The 19,152-nt window shown below is 45.7% G+C and overlaps 1 protein-coding gene across 4 annotated transcripts in view; it reads right to left on the reverse strand.

Annotated features, from left to right (window-relative positions):
- Positions 1–18,201, reverse strand: part of DUSP22 (dual specificity phosphatase 22) — a 57,542-nt gene extending 39,341 nt beyond the window's left edge. The window contains exons 1-2 of one of the 4 annotated variants that reach the window (XM_053602872.1): positions 17,809–18,201; positions 7,599–7,632 (exon numbers count right to left, since the gene is read on the reverse strand). In XM_053602872.1, the coding sequence (XP_053458847.1) occupies positions 7,599–7,632; positions 17,809–17,829 (55 nt within the window). In that variant the 5' untranslated portion in view covers positions 17,830–18,201. The remainder of the gene's footprint in view (positions 1–7,598; positions 7,633–17,808) is intronic. The other 3 variants (XM_053602870.1, XM_053602871.1, XM_053602873.1) reach the window with 3 other exon arrangements.
- Between the last annotated feature and the right edge of the window lie 951 nt (positions 18,202–19,152).

The raw sequence follows: 19,152 nt of genomic DNA on the forward strand, positions 1-19,152 counted from the left end.
TCCCCTGAATTAGAACCCTTCTGGCAACCAGAACAGAGGTCCAGCAAGAAGGGAGGAGGTCAGCTTCCCTGAGCGCCTGGCCTGCCCAAGGTGTTTAAAATGATACAGGATAAAATGGATTGAAAAGCAAATGGTTAATTATGTTTCCAGAGAATACTTAACAATATGGAAAATGCTTAGGATACAATGTTAAGTAGAAGGATGAAGCAAGTGCTATAAATATGATATAAACTCAATATGTAAAAATGTAGAGACAAACCCTCATGGGGCGGGGGTGGGGGTTGGAGAGGAACTGGGATGAAGACAGTGCCAATTAAGAGATGGAATTATGAGTTCTCTTCTTTATAGTTGTGTGTGTGTGTTTTGTACACAAGTGGTTCTAAAAGTCTGACATGTCTATAGAATGCCTGGGAGGCTTGTTAGAAAGGCAGATTCCTGAGCCAAAACTTAGTTCCAGGCCTACCATGGGGCTGAGGAATCTACTTCTAATAAGCCTCAATGATGAGGCAGAAATCAAGAAATATTGTTCTTTAATAAATACTCAGCAATGTCAGGAAAAAAATCTTGAAAAGTAATATTAAGTATTGGTTTTATTTTAAAACTCTTAATTGCTCTGACCATCTTGAGTTTTAGACTCTGATGTGCAGGACAGCCGCTGCACAAACAGGGGGTCAACGAGGGGCTCAACTTCCATGAGGGGGTATGGGCAAGGCTGGCTGTGAATTAGGCAGGCTCTAGAATGGGTTTGAACCCATAGGCAGTCACCACATTCACACCAAAATGTCATTTGGCAATCAGTACCAGTGAGCATGTTTTAGATAAACGGTGAAACAAGCTAAACACTGGAGTTTTTGAAGCTTCTTACACAGCTAGAGGCGGCAGTGACCAGGAGAGGCAGGTAGCCATAGGGTGCTTTAGGATTCCAATCCTGCCCAACATTTGAATTTTAGTAACTTTTGTCTAGATAGACTTTTTAAAATTTACAACAGCTGTACTGAGATATAATTCACATATCACAATAGCCATCCTTTCAAAGTATAGAATTCAATGGTTCTTAATCCATTCAGTTGTGTAAATATCACCATAATCTAACTTCAGAACATTTTTATCACCCTATAACTATACTGTTGCAATACAGATTAACATTTTTTTAAAGTAGTTTTGGAAAAAATTATACATGTGTGGATACAGAGACTACTCGATACCACAAAACAGCCAACTGACTCCTAGACTCCACAGAAAAGGGAAGCAACTCCCTGGCTAACGCTCCAGCGCCTCCCGCTGCTTTCTGTTGCATCAGAGCTGTCTGCACTGATGCGCTACTGTGGGGTCACCCATTCCCACAAAGCTCCATCTGCCTAATTTAGAGTGCATAAAATACCAAATCTGAGTCAGGCTGGGTAGTTCACGCCTATAATCCTAGCACTCTGGGAGGCCCAGGGGGGTTTATCGGCTGAGCTCAAGAGTTCAAGAACAGCCTGAGCAAAGGGCGAAACCCTATTTCTACTAAAAATAGAAAAAGTACCTGGGTGTTGTGGTGGGCACCTATAGTCCCACCTACTCGAGAGGCTAGGGAAGGAGGATCGCTTGAGCCCACGAGTTTGAGGTTGCTACGAGCTATGACACCACGGCACTCTACCCAGGGCAACACGGTGAGACTCTATCAATAAATAAATAAAATGCCTAATCAACATTGCAGAGCCTAGACATTGGACATTTTATTCTTATTGACTTCACACGCTTGACTGTTTAGGATGGTGACCTACAACCAACAGGGACGGGTGTAATGGGCTGTGGATACATCGTGAGACCAGGCTCTGCAGTCAATCTTGCTAGTGCGTACATACACAAGCCTACATGCTTCCAACAGGCTCTTCTGAGTTCCTCTCACGTGCATCACCCGAAGCCCTTTAGAAATGCAGACTCCCAGGCCCACCTTGGACCTACTGATCAGAATCTGCACTTTAATAAGAACCCCAGAAGTTGGTGTACTTTCTACATATTGAGCCCTGCAGAGAATGACCTTCGACCTGGTACCAAAGGGCCCCTTCACCACTATGACATAGCAACGCTATTCCTAATCCAAAAAATCACTCATAGCTACTTTCCATTCACACAGAAGAAGAAAAAAAATCTACAGAGACACATGCTGCCCTATTAAGCACGGTTATTTCAGGATATGAGGTTATGGGACATCTCACTCTCTCTAATATAAGTATTTCTATCAGGTTGCAATGTTTTTTTAACTGATAAGCCTGCATTATTTTTTTAACTTGGAAAAACTAAAAAATACTGTTCATAAAATTCAAAATAAATGTGATAAAGAGTAAATAAAGAGTCAATTCCCCATTGCTAATCGTGTTTTCTTCCCGTCTCTGTAGTATCTCCAAGGTCTCTGGACTCTGCCCAACCCCTGCTGCCTGCCTCTGTTTACCCTGGAGGCCTCACATGCCCTCTGAAGAGGCAGAAGCCCCCTTCACACAGGGTGAGCCTTGACACAGAAATGTCCCGTTCCCTCCTTTCAGGCTGTACACTCTACCCTGCTCCGGGGAAGTTCCCACATAGCCTAAGGAAGCCTTCACTGGGGCAGCAGGTGGCTTTGCTGGAAGATGCTATCCTCAGAGGGCAAAGCAGCAGCCACATGCTTCCTTAAAAGGGGAATTAGTGTTCCAGTTCTGCCATGGGTGTGGATGCAGGGGGGAACAGGGAGGCCAGTCCTAAGGCACGGAATGCCAGCATGGCTACGGGAAACAAACTAATCTGGTGAAAGTCAAGCAGAGCTGCCTTTGAATGAAATTACCAAAAATATCTTGGAGCAAGCAGCAGAAACTAACACTGAAAAAAAAAGAAACTAACACTGTTAAACCTGAGCGCTTGCTTGAAGGAAAGAATGCAGTGGGGGACCTACCTCCTGCTCTTTTCTGAACCCCACACCATGTCTGGGTCATTTCCCTAAACCTTTTGTCTTCCAAATTGAGAATATGCTCACCAACCAGCAAGGGATCCCCACCCCCGTTGGAAGTAACAACCTTCTAATGTTGGTTGCCCCGTTGGTTGCATTCTGCTTCCCATTTAGACCACATTTAATGACATCTAGAGTTACAAGTTACCACACAGTACAACAACTTTTAGACAAATTAGCTGTCAGTAGGTTTGACCTCTAAGGATACATACCAATCTGGGCCAGGGACTGAAGTAGGACAGGGCCTGCCTTGACCACACCCTGGCTCTGACACTTAGTGTGCTGACCTCAGACAAGGTTTCCTGTGCCTTACTTTTCTCACCTGTAAAGTGGGAATGATGGTAAGAGCAACAATCTCCAAATGCTGCTGAAAGGATTAAATGATTTAGAACAGTGACTGAGTTCTGGTATATGCATGGTCTTCACCATCGTTTTTACTATTTTCACGAACAGATTAAGTCCCAAGGCTATGGTGTGGGCCTCAATCCATCACCTCTGCACATTTCCAAATCCATACTTACAGCAAAGACACAGTAACCCAGCTCTCCCAGGCTAAGCGGACAGTGGCTCACCCCAGGCCCATGCTCACCAGCTGGGCCTCATCTGAGCAACAGGGATCCTACTGCCAGGAACAGACCTTGAACATCATCTTTGTGCACATCACCCCCACATGCACGGTGACTGTGCTTGTTTCTACTTTTCTAGATTTTTTGTGGACATCTTCGAACAATGAGGGCTTTCTCTGTCAGCTGACATCCACTTTTGTCTGTTGTGAGGAAGCCACAAACCCCACCCTGTGGCCCAAAGGAAGGGCTGCTGTTCAGGGCATCCACTCCTGCCTCCCCCACTGGCGTGTGGGGCAGAGTGGGCTGCTGGGTGCTGGCCCCTCAACCAAGGGGCTGTCAGCACATCAGAGACAGGCTCCAGAGCTGGGTTGTTTGTGGGCTTTTTCTAGGTGGAAAAATCACCAGGTGTTGGAAAACTGTGATTCAATGAGAAGTTAAAGACAAAAAAAAAAAAGGAAGTTTCAGAAAGACGGGAGGAATCCCAGTGGAAAGAAAGAGGGAAGAAAAGAAGGAAGGAGGGGGGGTAGGGACAGAGGGAGGGAAAGAGGGAGAAAGGAAGGATGGATGGAGGGGAGAGAGGCCAGGGAAGGGAGGGGACAAGACGGAAGGGGAGGAAGGAGCTGGGCCAGGAGAAGGGAGTGACTGTTTCTTTACAACATTCTACTTCACTAGTTGTATTACAAAGGGCCTGCATCACTTACAATTTAAGAAGAAGAGGCTAAATGACTGAGATGCCATGCTCAAGCACAGATAGCAGCTGGATTCACCTTCTAGGAGAAGGAAAGGGGCCACCTTTGCTAGCTAATGGCACCCAGCTGCCTGCTGCATACCTGGCAAGGTGTTGGTGTTTCGTGAGCATCTACCAGGCACTCACAACAGCTTGCAGTAAGTGTACAGGTCCCATTTCACAGACAGGGAGGGAACCAGGTACTGGGCCCTGAGCTGACTGACAGCGTCACAGCACTATCTGCCTCAGCCCCACCACAGCCCGAGGATGATGTCACCATCCTCACTCTCATGCCCAAGTGTGTATGTCACTCCTCTGAGGACACTCCCTGGCTTGTGGGGCGCCTGGGATTCCAAGGCAGGCCAGCTGACAGCTTTATGGCACTCAGTGGGCCCCTTCTGCTCTGTGCCTGTCCGCTGACTCTGACCTCTAAAGTCAAGGACCCTTGTCCACATCTAACTCTGAGCACATTGTGTGCTCCTGACATGCTTGAAGAATGAATGAGTTAATTCACAGCACTACAGAGAAGCAACATTGCCTCTCCTTCCAGCTTTTCTTTTTTTTTCTTTCTTTCTTTTTTTTTTTTGAGATAAGAGTCTCACTCTATTGCCCAGGATAGAGTACCCTGGTATCATAGCTCACAATAAACTCAAACTTTAGGGGTCAAGAGATCTTCTTGCCTCAGCCTCCCGAGTAGCTGGGACTGCAGGCACCTGCCATGACACCTGGCTAGTTTTATCTATTTTTATTAGAGAAGGGTCTCCCACAGGCTGGTCTGGAACTCCTGAGCTCAAGAAATCCATCCACCTCAGCCCCCCAGAATGCTAGGATTACAGATGTGAGCCACTGCATTCCTCTGTTTTAGGTAAGCCCTGCACCTTGGGAGTATTTAACAAATGTCTGGTGAATTAATAAGAGAACAAAACATACCACATACTAATTTAATTGTAGGCAACAACAACAACTGTCTCAACAAGGACAGGTGGTAGGCTGGTTAGAACACTCTAACACAAAGCAAGAATCAAAGGAACTGGCTTGGCGCCCATAGCACGGTGGTTACAGCACCAGCCACGTACCCCAAGGCTGGCGGGTTCGAACCCGGCCCAATCCAGCTAAACAGCAATGACAACTGCAACAGCCGGGTGTTGTGGCGGGCACCTGTAGTCCCAGCTACTTGGGAGGCTGAGGCAAGGGAATTGCTTAAGCCCAAGAGTTTGAGGTTGCTGTGTGCTGTGACACCACAGCACTCTACCGAGGGCACCATAGTGAGACTCTGTCTCAAAAACAAACAAAAAAAGAAATCCAAGGAACTGCAAGGGGTTCCTACCTCACTGAATAGTTAGAAGACAGGCATCGATTCTAGGATAAAAAGTGTGTTAAGTATTTCCTTTAAACTGTGCACGCATGTTCTTCTTACAGGTGACCTTTTATGATGAAGGAGAAAACTCTCATATACTGCTGGCAGAAGTATTAAATTTGGTTGATAATTGTTAAAATTTTTAGTTTGCAAACCTTTCACCTAGTAATTCTACTTCTAAGAACTTATCCTAAAGTCCAAACTCAAAGACACTCCCTCACACCAGGAAAGCAGTTAATAATGACCCACTTAGTAACTCTATGAAGATACTTGCTTAGTTAACGTATCCCAGCCTACCACTAAAAAGGGCTTGCCACTTTTTGAGAATACAAAAGTTACTAATTTAGGAATTCCAATATTTTTTTCTTTTTCTTTTAATTTCAGATTCCAGTATTATTTTTAACATGTCCTAGTAGCAACCAGTAGCTCTCAGTCCCCTGTACTCAATTGTCTTTGAGGCTGATCAGAGGTGCTAGGAGCTGATGGAGGAATCTGAGGTGGAGGGGAAGAAAAGGAAATAAACTTATGAAGAGAAGTAATAAAGATTATTTGCACAATCAATTGGAACCTGAACTCACAAATTTAAGCAACATCCAGAAAACCAGCTGGAGTATTTTCCGGTGCTTCCTGTGTTCTGGCTGGCTAGGGGAGGGAGGAGCGTGAGAAGCCTATGACAAGGCATAGCTTTGTCCAACCCAAAACAAGTGAGGACTTGCTTGTTGCCAATTTCCCTGCACGTTTCCATCCTAGTAAGGGCACCTCATCTCAAGGCAAGGAGCCAGTGTTTTCACTTATACAAACTCAGAACATCACACAGCACAAGGACTAGGCCCCTCCCTAGAAATCCAGAAAGCCTGGTGACCCCCAGGAAACATGTGAGACGAGACGACAACCCAAGATGAGAATAACCTGCCAGAGATGAAACTGTCACTCAGTTTCATCAATCCCAGGTGATTTATTTAAAAAGTAGGCTAAAACTAGAAAATGGGCTCGGTGCCCGTAGCACAGTGGTTATGGCGTCAGCCACATACACCGAGGCTGGCGGATTCAAATCCAGTCCAGGCCAGCTAAACAATTGCAACTGCAACAAAAAATAGCCGGGCGTTGTGGCAGGCGCCTGTAATCCCAGCTACTTCGGAGGCTGAGTCAAGAGAATCACTTAGGCCCAAGAGTTTGAGATTGCTGTGAGCTATGATGCCACAGCACTCTACCAAGGGCGACATAACGCGACTCTGTCTCAAAAAAACGAAAACAAAAACAAACAAAAAAAAACCAACTAGAAAATGAAAGTGAAGTGGCAAAAAATTATAAATAAATTACATGGCTGATAAATGTTGTTCACCATCTTTTGATAATAATGACCCAGCAATCATGGAAAGTTAAAGGGAGGAACTGAAGTTCAGTTGGAGTCTGCACAGCCTCACATCACTTGCCCAGCCCTTGATCTGATCAGGCTGGGAACCAGAATGAGGGCCCAGGAAGGGGCCTGTGCACCAGTGGTGGCCGCTTCCAGAACAGACTGTGTATAGAGGGAGTCTACACCTTGCCTGCCAATCATACATGAGAAGTCTAAAGCTTACCTTTTAAAAAGTGAACTCACCTTAGATGGAAAACAACCCAGGACAGATGAATGGGGGGAAAAATGGTAAATCCACACAAGGGAATACTATTTGGCCTTAAAAATAAACTCCCAAAACGTGCTGAGTGTATGAATCTGGAGGACACTAGGCTCAATGAAATAAGGCGATCACAAAAGGACAAACACAAATGTGACTTCTTTCATATGAGGTATGTAGAGCAGTCAAAGTCATAGAGACACACAGTAAAGTGGCTGCTAGGGACGGGGCTGGGAGGGATGGGGAGATGAGGAACTGCTAGAGGTGGATGGTGGTGATGGTTGTAATTGTAATTAACAATGCTAATTACTTAAGAGGTTAAATTTTATATTATATGTATTCTACCACAGTAATAAAAAAAAAAACTCACCTTTGAAGCTGCCGATGTACAGGTCTGGCAGAATCTAGGGGAGAGACACAGACATGAGTGCTGCAGACGTCGGGGGCCCTCACCCAAGGTCCCCACCATCCCAGCATGCCCATGTCTCTGCGTGTCCCTGGATGGAGGACACAGGTGGTTCAGCATCCCTGTCCAGGCTTGTACTTACCCACAGCTACTAGGAAGCCCACTCAAACGACCTGTGGGTGGTGGCACGCTGGTGCCCATCAGCTTACAGAGTTGAAGATCCCCTCCACTCTGCCTAAACCCCCAACTCTTTCAGCCCTAGCAGCCATGCTTTCAACATGCTGTCCCCATTGCCCAACAGCTGTCTCCATTCCCCCTTCCTTCTATCTGGCTCTGCCCCCCTCCCACCTAGGGCAGGCTATCCTGAGCCCTGAATCTGGGGTGGGCCCTGACTCCTTGGCTACAGCCCTCCATGCCCCTCCGTCTGACTTGAGAACCACTGCCTTAGAAGAAGACAATTCATTTCAAATTGTCTACTTTTAAGGCAATGGTTCTCAAGTCAGACTACCCGTTAGAAGCCCAATCCAGCAAGTCCCCTCTCTCCAGCCCCCATACTGAATGATTCAGCAGATCTGAGATGAGAATCAGGCACAGTATTTTTATAAGCATATCATCACTTGCAAAACACAAAGCCAAGTCTCATCCTGCCAGTACTTTGTGTGAACACTCTGAAATCCAAATGTGAACACTGCACTTGTTATGTTCACCCTCGATGGATTTCCAAGTGCATACAGCAGGCAGGTTCTAGTGACACTTCACAACAGATCCCTGATGCCTGGTCATGGCCTCCTTTCATCACCACTCCCGCCCTGTCAGCTCCGCTATTTTTGTCTATGCCCACTGAGAAGTCATAAGCAGCACTGATTTCTTCAAGCATCTCCTCAGTCACCAGCTGCCTTGGAAAAGACTGACAGCTTGTGTCCAGTCACTGCAGGGATCTGCTGTGGCCTGTCAGGACAGCAATATCAGGCCCAGAGATAGCCTCTGTGCAAAGGATGCCCAAGCCCAGGAGCTATGTAATATATTGACCAACATGGGACACTCTGAGAATGAAAAGAGGTATTGTTAATTACTCTAGGACAATAGGCAAAACCTAGGAGTGACCAGGGCACAGGGCTGTGCCATCACAGTGGCTTTCTCAATACCGAGGGGTGCAAAATTAGCTTGGGGAGTGCCCTATGGGACTGTGAGGTCAGTTATGTCCATGACTGAAGTCACAGGCAGAGGCAGGCAGGTTACTCTGTAACCAAAAGTACTTGAAACATCGTCTCAGAGGAAAACACCAGCATCCCCTGCCAAGGACCTACAGCATTTGACAGATCTTTCTGGAAATAGAATCAGCCTTTAGGATTCTCCTGGGAGGAAGGGTGGTGGTGCTGTTACTTCATCGTTCCTGTTTTAAAACATGAGAACAATGCAAGTTCATCTTGGAGATGGCTCAAACTGTTGTTCACTGGCAGCTGGTGCTGCAAGGAGCTTTTCCGCATGGAATCTCCCATTCTCCAGGGTGGGTCCTATCTTTATCAGGATGTGCCATGAGACACTAAAGATCACACATCAATGACTTTTCTGGCTGATGGTGACGAAGACTCCCTCTTTGATCAAACTGAGGACACTTTTGAGTCCTTTTCTCAAGGAGGCTTGTCCTTGGCCTACTGAGTCCTGCTAAGCCAGTTTAGCAGGATTGGATCCCCCAATCCTTGATACCCCACCAAGCTCCTCTCTCCCCCCTCCCCCCGACATCTCATCAGGTTCCCCTGGTAACTTTCCATCTACTCCTTCACCCTGCCTGTTGCCTTTTAATCCCCACTTGCCACTGCTATACTGGGAGTCAAGGCTGATCTCTCCCCTGTTGCAATAGTCTTGAATAAAGTCTTTTTTGCCATTTTAAATAAGAACTTTTCTTTTATAGCAGTAATTGCAAACAGTTCTGTATCTGCTACAGCATGGGTGTGGGACTCAAGTGCAACACATCTCTCTCTATCTCTGCTACCAACTAGAATCCAGAGACAACCTAGAGTGTCCCCTTTGGCAGCCAGAGGCATTGGGGCTGGCAGCACATCTAGTGTCTGCTGGCCATAGCCTTTACTTCTTGGGGCAGCCCCAGAAATGCTCTCACCTGACCGGTTTATGGGATTTGCTCCCGGCAGGATAGCCCCTGAATCTGGTTCTCCAGCCTTCCTGGCTATCTGTACTGTTCTAGCTTAAGTAGCTGCACTTGATTCTGTTGCTTATGACCAAGGACCCCAATGTTGGCTTTCAAACAGAAAAAAATGCACAAATGCAGAAGAGTGGCACAGACCTTGAGGCAAGTCCTAGGCATAACTTGCCCCTTCCCAGCCTGCCTCTGCCAACAAAACCAAAGTGTCCTGCTGGGAGCAGCTCAACTAGGAGCCACCTGGAGAGCATGCTGACAAGAGACCCCCACCTGCCCCTGCCTGCCCTCCTCTGGATTCCATCAGGCCTCAATTGGCATCCGCTTCTACTTCAATTCATAATATTTGCCCCTGTTGAAATTTTAGTGTGTCTTTGTTCACTTCTTAGCACTATGACAGCCGGCTAGTGGTCTCCTCACATCCAGACATATCCCTCCAATTACTCATTAGCTTAAATCTTCTTAGGATTTAATGGCGCTCTCAGCAGGACACCCACATTCTACACCTGGGCAGGTGAGACCTTCCAGGAGTGAGCCAATTTATGCCTGCAGCCTCAGCCCACCCCAAGTGTCTTCTCCAACTTCACCTACATCTGAGGTGCTTGCCATGGTATGACCAGCCAATGTGTCCAAGTATAGTCATAAGCCAGGGCTCCCCAACTCTAGCATACAGCTTTTACTAGAAACTATCATTTTCAAATACTGTCTCAAGTAAAATTTTTAAAATAACTTAAATACTATGATCGATAACTAAAATGCATCTGTAGGCTGACTGACTTCTCTCTGCTGTCTGTGTCCTATTTGTAAATACATCTTTTTCTAAACTTGATTGGTTCTCCCTTGGGAGGGGAGTCAAATGCTTCTTCGATGAATGTTCAATGAATGAACGAACAGACAATGTGAACAAGGTGGGAGGAAAAGAGAGATTAAAAAATGATGGGGAGCAAAGCCCGATGCAAGCTTTGCCAGAGAGATCAAACATTGGCCCTCTGTGCCCCCAGTGAGTTTCCATGTGGGAAACAGTGCCTGGCAGCATGGAGGCAGGGCTGGCATGGGGTCAGAGCAGCCACCCATGGGAAAGACAGTCCAACCTAAGGAGGCATCTTACTAAAAGAAATACAGGATGTGTATTCCACATGCATTTTAAATACTTTTAAGTGGTGAAGAAAGAGGACAAGAGTTGTGTCAGTCAACTTTTAACTTCATTTTTCAGACCAGGAGATTGCACGAGTTTCAAGGGCCAAAAATAGAAAACAAGATTATTCAATTCCTGTGTCATAGTCAGATTGTGATTCTCTTCCATGTAGAATTACAAAACAAGATCAAGAAGGGCTGGTTTCAAGGAGACCAAAGGCCCATGAATATTTATTTATTTATTTTTAATTTATTTTTATTGTTAAATCATAGCTGTGTATATTAGTGCAATCAAGGGGTATAATGTGCTGGTTTCATATACAATCTGAAATATTCTCATCAAACTGTTCAACGTAGCCTTCATGGCATTTTCTTAGTTACTGTATGTAGGCATTTGTATTCTGCATTTAGTAAGTTTCACCTGTACCCATTCTAAGAGGCACCATAGATGAGGCCCCACCCATTACCCTCCCTCCACCATAACCTCCCCCCTCCCTTCCCCTTCCTTGGCTCTTTTCTCATAGTCTTATGCTATAGTTGGGTTACAGCCTTCATGTGAAAGCTGTAATTAACTTCATAGTAGGGCTGAGTACATTGGATACTTTTTCTTCCATTCCTGAGATATTTTGCTAAGAAGAATATGTTTCGGCTCCATCCATGTAAACATGAAAGAGGTAAAGTCTCCATCTTTCTTTAAGGCTGCATAATATTCCATGGTATACATGTACCACAATTTGCTAGTCCATTCATGGGTCGATGGGTACTTGGGCTTCTTCCATGACTTAGTGATTATGAATGGGGCTGCAATAAACATTCTGGTACAGATGTCTTTGTTATATTGTGATTTTTGGTCTTCTGGGTATAAACCTAGTAAAGGAATTATAGGATTGAATGGCAGGTCTATTTTTAGGTCTCTAAGTATTCTCCAAACATCCTTCCAGAAGGGACGTATTAGTGTGGGCCCATGAATATTTAAACTTCCACCCTAGCCAGCTTTGTAATTCAAACCTGAAGCTCAAAAATTCTGACCCATCTACTTATTAGATGGTCATATATTATTACTACATATTATTATTGCTGGTAATTCCTGAGCATAGAAAAAGAGAAAATAAAATAGAATAAGATAATTGTCTGGCAGATGGATGGTTTACAGAGGAGACGGGGAAGAATAAGTGCTCATCTGGTATCTGACTGACCAGCCTATTCACAGAGAACATAGCAGGAGTGAAATCCCACTCTGGTAGGAAGCAAGGACCAGTCAGAAACAGTCAGTAAATAGCTCAGCGCCTGTAGCTCAAGTGGCTAAGGCTCCAGCCACATACACCAAAGCTGGTGGGTTCGAATCCAGCCTGGGCCTGCCAAACAATACTGAGAACTACAACCAGAAAAAGCCAGTAAATGCAACTTGGGAATGCGAGTAAGCACAGAATTAGTCCTAATCATCTCTGGGCCTTTCTTTCTTTCCTGCCATGAGGGACATTCTTCCCCCACTCTTCACCTAGCTGTGTTCTCAGGTCTCCCACAGTGATATTTCTAGGGAGGCTTCTCCTGACCATCAAACTCCCAAACACCCTCATATCACTTTGTTTTATTTTCTTCATTTGTCAGTACCTAAAATGGTCTTATTTACTTTCTGCTTGACCTTGAAGCAAGAGGTGCACTGTCTTGTTCCCTGGTGTGTCTCAAAAGCCTGTCCCAAAGTCTGGCACACGAAGAGGTAATCAGCGAATAAACCAGGATGAAACGGCAACAAACCACAGAGGAAGATGTTCCCTGCATTCTGCCCATCAAAAAGATTCCTGATTTCTGTTAACAAGACTATCTGAGCATAGATAATAAAGAAAGACTCCTTCTGCAGAAATACTTACAGATCATACAAAAGATTCTCTATGGTGAGGGCTCCTCTTGGTCCCTAATACCCTTCCACACACAAGTTATACTGTGCTAACTCTGGCAACATAGAAATGCAAGAAAAACAAACCCTCAGCCACAAATATGTACTTAAGGACAAAAGAATACTGCTTCTAAGGCAGGAAATAGTTTGAGTTTATTTTTTAAACATTCCTCTTAGTACTTCAGGATGCCATGGAAGCTAAGAGCCCCACCCAAACAGGCGTAAAAGATGAACTCCTGGTTAAGCAATACCAGGAGGCCCTGTGTACAAGAGTGGGGGAGGGGGGATAGAATCTTAACTCTTTTAGGTCAGAAAGGACCTTCTGGGTTTCAAGGCCAGAGATGAAGGGGAAACTCTGGTGGATCCCCTGAAGGGTTAAATGTCAGAGACTTTCTTAATGCCATTTGGTCATGGACTTAACCAGGTTGCACATAAAAGGGGAAGCAGCTGAGAATACTCTTGTGCCATGGAATGCTGCCTTGACCATGTAGTCTTCCCATGTGAAATCAAAATGTATCATTAAAAGGAGAAAAGAGAAGACCTTCAGGGAGTGCAGTGGAGGAGGGAAGACAGAGACCCCAGCACACAGCCATCTGTCAGTCAGCCCTGCAGCCGTGGCTGTGTTCACCCCTTCAGGGGCTCTTCTGTAAACTGCCTAGGCCTAATTTGAGTGTCAAGGACTTCAAGTCTTTCATATTTATGACCCATTACAGCATCTAACACAGTGCCTTGACAATAGTAGGTATTCATTACTATAATTGGATGAACAGGTGAATGGATAAACCCCTTCCCATTCTAACTGTGATTCTCAAGTTTTAAAGTCCCATTCCACCTTTTTATAACTACCCATGAACAGATCACACAGGCTTCTGGAGATTCTGCGATGAAGAACCCAAGACGAGTGATTCTCAACTAGGGATGATATTTCCCCCAAGGGGTTATGTGTCAAAGTCCAGGGATATTTCTGGTTGTCACAACATGGAGAGGGATGCTACTTGTGTCTACTGGGTAAAGGGCTGGGATGTTGCTAAACCATAGTTCCCACAACAAATAACTGCACAGCCCAAAATATCAATAGTGCCAAGGTTGAGGATCCTTGGTCATGCCTAGTGGGCACATACTCCCCTGGAACTATAATCCTTCCTCAACTAAACTCCTTTATCTTCCTAAGGAGAGAGACATCCTAAAATAGGTGTCAGCCAAATCCAAAGCAGATGTCATCACTGCCACAATTGTAGGGACAAATCCAAGAACACTAGTAACAGAGTATATTCATACTCTATACAGTTTAGAAAAATGTCTTCTAATAAATTCTTGGTTGTTTCTCCCAAGAACTTGAGTAGTCCCAGGGGAAGGTATTATTATACTCATTCTACAGCCAAAAAGGAGACTGGAATAGCTAATCACTGAAGGTCTTTTAGTTCTAAACATTTATGAATTCAGGAAGATAAAGAAACTGAAGCTCAGCAACATGAAGTGATGCGTTCAAGGTCACATCCAAGTAGCGGAATGGCAGAGATACCCCAAATGAGGTTTTTCAATAACCTCCCCCCATAGCAGCAGTGGGCTTCTCAACAGATGTGTCAAAAGAGGTATCTGCCTTCCAGAACCATGAGCGAGTTTCCCATGAAATCCTGGGAAGCCCGCTATTCCCACCAGACAGGATGCTTTCTGAGGACAGAAAGCAGGGAGGAAGGAAAAGGCTACAAGGCCAGGTAGTGAGATGTTTGATGAGCTGATCCAACCCTCACAGTCAGTGAAGGGCAACATATCAGAGCCAGAGGGCCTTCATCCTGCTGTAGGACTGCAAGGCGTCAGCCCATTTTTAAGTTATCGAGATAGATTTGCACACAAGTATCTGGAGCCACTTTCTCTGACATGATGCTTGGCTAAAGAAACTAGTTTTTTTGTTTGTTTTTGGTGGGGATATTGTAAAAACCTGGAGGTTTAGACTCTTAAGAAAACTTTGAGTCAACCAGTTTTCAAAGGCTCCAGAGAAACATGACATTTGCATACAGCAGCCTGTTTCATCTAACCTTACCAGAGCCACTAGCTAGACTGATCTCTTAGCAGCACAGTGTAGTGCTCTGCATGGTGGATGAGCCATACCAGCAGGGTTCCCTTGGGCAGTTCCCTTAACCTCTGTACACATCACCTGTTAAACAGGTTATGGTAAGGAGCAGATGAGTTATTCTGCTGGGTGAAGCTCTCAAGACAAGGTGGGCACATCATAAGCTCTCTGGAGATTATACTTTTAGCCAGCTCAGGGCAGCTACTGGGAGATTACACAAAAGCACTGAAAAGATAATTTGGCTGCCTTTCTTTGACCTCTTCTTTATCAGTGTCAAACATAAAGGAACAGAGGAAGTGATTATATTTATCTCATAAGTAATCTGAAACTATGGGGAGCTTTACAGTTAGTTTTTAGGGACTTTAGAATTTACTTGGGATGAACTGACATCATAGCCCAAAGGAAAAACTTATACTATCTTCAAAATCAATAGAAACTGGAGTCCAAACCCAATTTTGCCATTCCTAGCATTAGGAACCTTAGTCATGCTACCTAACCTTTCTCAGTCTCCATTTCCCAATTTGTATAAAGAGGATAAAGCAGTCTGATCTCACAAGGCTATAGTGAGGCTTAGATTTTATAAAGAGCAAGCAATGCTATGAGGCTCAAAAAATAATAGCTCACAACTTCTGTGTTGCATTCTCTATTTCCTCATCATTTTTACTTGGCCAGAACATAGAAGCCTCTTTCCATTGCTTCCTCTGTGCAAAATGCTGTGAATAGCACCTGAGATTGGCTTAACATTCTACCTTATAAGACACTGGGACATATTGAGAAGAAGATCCACCATGGGAACATAAAATATAAATAAAAACTGCTATCCTCAAAGCAAGCAGAATGGAGTCTGCATTGTTTAGTACACAAATTTTCTCTTGCTGAGGATCACCAATTGGTATGACATTAGAAAGAAATCTTGTCCCAGTAACCTCAGGGTTCACACATTCCAAGTAACATTTTTAATTCTAAAGGCACTGCATGTTTTCACTTACAAATAAATATTCTGAGAAAAGCATGTCTTTGGTTAGCACCTATCACTGATCTTGCAAATCAACAATTCTTTCCTTGAAAATTAATTTCACCTTTTTTTCAATGTGACTACTAGAAAATTTTAAATTACACATATGGCTCATGTAACATAAGTGCCAGTCTATTCAGAGGGTTCTGTGAAGGACCTTTGTCCGTGTTATTTACCACTGCATTCCCTCCACCAAACTGCTCCCAAATGTGAGAAGTCTCTAAGTCTCTCTGTACATACGTTTTTCCATTTCTATTCTGGAAATAATGTGCCTACTTACAATACAAGATAACTGTGATACTAAAATAGTCAAGAATGTATTACTCACTTTGAAAGGTAAAAAATATGATATGAATATTACTGCTTTTATGAAAAGCATGTAATTAATCTTGATCCCTTAGGCAATCCTTTGAATTCCTAAATATATTTTTAAATTATAATATAAAAATACTACAAATTAAATGCCGAAAGAGGTGCACAGGAAACAACTCAAGAGGGGAAAATTGCAGAAATGACCAATGGATACCTTAAGAATGACCACACTGAAAGGAAAGGCAAAGGGAGCCCATAAAGTTGTGAACATCTTTATTGTTCTAATTTAAAAAGCAGATGGTGTGTGGCTCATGGTGTTGATGGGTTCTAGTACTAATGGGAATAAAATCCAAGTATTTATATGAGAGAGTCTGTTTCCAAACTTGATCACTGGCCAATAAATAAATAAATAAAATTGTGGTTACTAAATACACCAATGAGTGATATGCAGGCCCCAAAACACAATAGTTCTTTCATAAACTGTATCTTCCAGGATAGGATAAACATGACATGGGCAGGTGAAGAGAGTCACATAGGTACACAGGATTCCCCCACTGCATTTTTCTTTCCCTAACTGTTGAATCTCCACTTCCAACACTTCTGCTGAAGGAATCAAACCACTGTAGACCCCAATGCTAAGACAAATAGAAGAATACCACACTGTTAAGACCCACCAAATAGGGAGGCCGAATGCATGGGCAGACGTGAATGGGTAGGACACAAAGGAAAAGAGCAGCAGAAAGCCAGAGACAAATCTCGCCCTTTTTGAAGGCTTTTAAAAAAGTCTTGTAAGTCTTTCCTTTAAACCAGTGAGTACCAAATCACAAAACTCTTAACCTTGTGGTTCACATGAATACATCCCAAGTAACTCTCAAGGGCAGGAGCTGGAATCTGGCACCCTCCCTCCACAAGAAAGACAAGCATTGCACCACAGCCTACAAAGGGGATATGGGGAGACTGGGGAACAAAGGGGGGCCAGGGCAGGGGCAAAGAGAGTTACACAGTTACAAGCAGTCAGTCTACAGGTTGCCCTCGCAGCAGAAGCCACATTACCTAAGAAATCAACTCTGAATCTGTTCTCTCACCCCAGTTATTTAAAAACAGCCCAGGTCTCTTGTCAATTTCTCTGTCCTCAAGAACTTATTTGTCACTCTGTGTGTGTAGAAAGAGGAAATTACAGAAGACACCCATCTACACCAGTTCACTAATGATGTGGGTGGTGATGCTTCAAGAGTCTAGTTTGGGAGCGAAGGGGAAGGAAAAAGAGAAGAAACCACACACATTCAGAGCCCAGCTGAGATCTCGGCAGAACAAGTGTCAACGCTTTTAAAGGGCACTGCTTGTTTCAGCCACAAGACTCGCCGGCTGGCAAGGAGTCGGGGGAGTGCTGCTCCCCGGAAGCAGGTGGTGGGGGTGGGGACACCTCCAGCACAGACTTGGGCGCCGCGCCCCCAGCCGCAGAGAGGTGCACCCGGTGTCTCGACAGCCGCGCTGCGGGGCGGGCGAAACGGTGGGCAGCCACTGCCCCGACGCCCACGCACCGGCCGGAGAGGCAAGTGCAAACCCTGCACAAATGACGGAAAAACACGTTACCTTGTTCATCCCATTCCCCATGGTGGCTGGCTGCGAACTCTAGCGCCCTTGGAAATGTGATCGCAGGCTCGCTAATGGCATGTTACAACAGGAGGGAGGAGCAGGTGGGACGGGCAGGGGAGGCGGCGCTCAGGAAGGATTGAATGCTCCGGGTGTAAACAACCACCCCCACCACAATCATCATCATCGGGGGCGGTCCGGGTGATTGGGAGTGCTCCGGGAACCCGACCTGGACGGCAGGGCTTTCCGCTCCGCCGCCCCGGAACTTCCCGGCCGGAGCAGGGCAGAGGCGCCGGCGCCTTTGCTGGGAAATGGTCTCGTTCGGCCGGTCTCCGCCCCTGTGAGCACTAGACGGGCCAGGCGTCCCCGCTCCGCGCGCCCGCGCGCACCCTGGGTTGCGTATTGGTTTCCCGGCGGCCGCCGCGGCTCCTGGCAGCGGGCAAAGCCGAGGGCGCACGCGCCGTCCGAGTCACCGCGCTGCTGAAGGACGCCGCCGCCAGGGGCGGGGCCCGTTGGACGCGCCCGCGCTGCCCGGGTTCGGCAGCTGCGCGTGTCTCTGCGGCTGGGGTGTCCCCGAGTCCTTGGTGGCCTTTTCCCCTGGGGCGACTTGGGGGCCTGTTACCAGCAGTCGCTGCCTTGCCTTGACTGCCTCGGTGAATCAGGTGCTAATCAGAGGCCCAGTCTTCGGGGCTCCCCTGCCTGGATTTCCAGAGTGCGACAGATTTAGGCCGGGGGGATTCCTGCGGCCCTGCCCCACCCACCGCGACCGAGAAGGCTGGCCCGTGGGGAAAGGTGGGCTAGGTGACTCACTGCTGGAGAGGCCTGACTTCCCTGCCCTGGTGGAGCCGATGGCAGGCCCTCTGACCTCAGACTCCGCGACTTCAGATCATGTGCCTCTTCCTGTCAGCATGTGGTGCTGTCTGGAGTGGATGGCTTTCTAACCTCTTAGAGGATTGTTTTGGGTATTTTTGTCATCCTTACTGAACTCTTAAGTTGCTCTCTGAGGACAGAATCCTTGAGGTAGTGGTTTCTCAAAGTTTTAATTTTATATTCTCAGCCATGTCCCCTGAACGTTGTGAGAGCTTAAATAAATATTTGTTGAATGGACATGTGCATCAATCTTTCGTGACCTGGTTTACCCCTGCTGACCACATTTTGTCTGTTCCTCCTTGCTCTTGGAGTTACAGCTGCACTGGCCTTCTTAGTGTTCCTTGAACCTGTCGAGCTTGTTCCTGTCCATGAGCCTTTGTTGAACTGTGCCCTCTACCAGACATCTCAATCTCCAGCTCCCTGCATAGCTGCTCCGTCTTTATGATCTAGCCCAAATGTCATTTCAAAGAGGTT

This window comes from Nycticebus coucang, chromosome 9, assembly GCF_027406575.1.
Source record: "Nycticebus coucang isolate mNycCou1 chromosome 9, mNycCou1.pri, whole genome shotgun sequence".
NCBI lineage: Eukaryota > Metazoa > Chordata > Mammalia > Primates > Lorisidae > Nycticebus > Nycticebus coucang.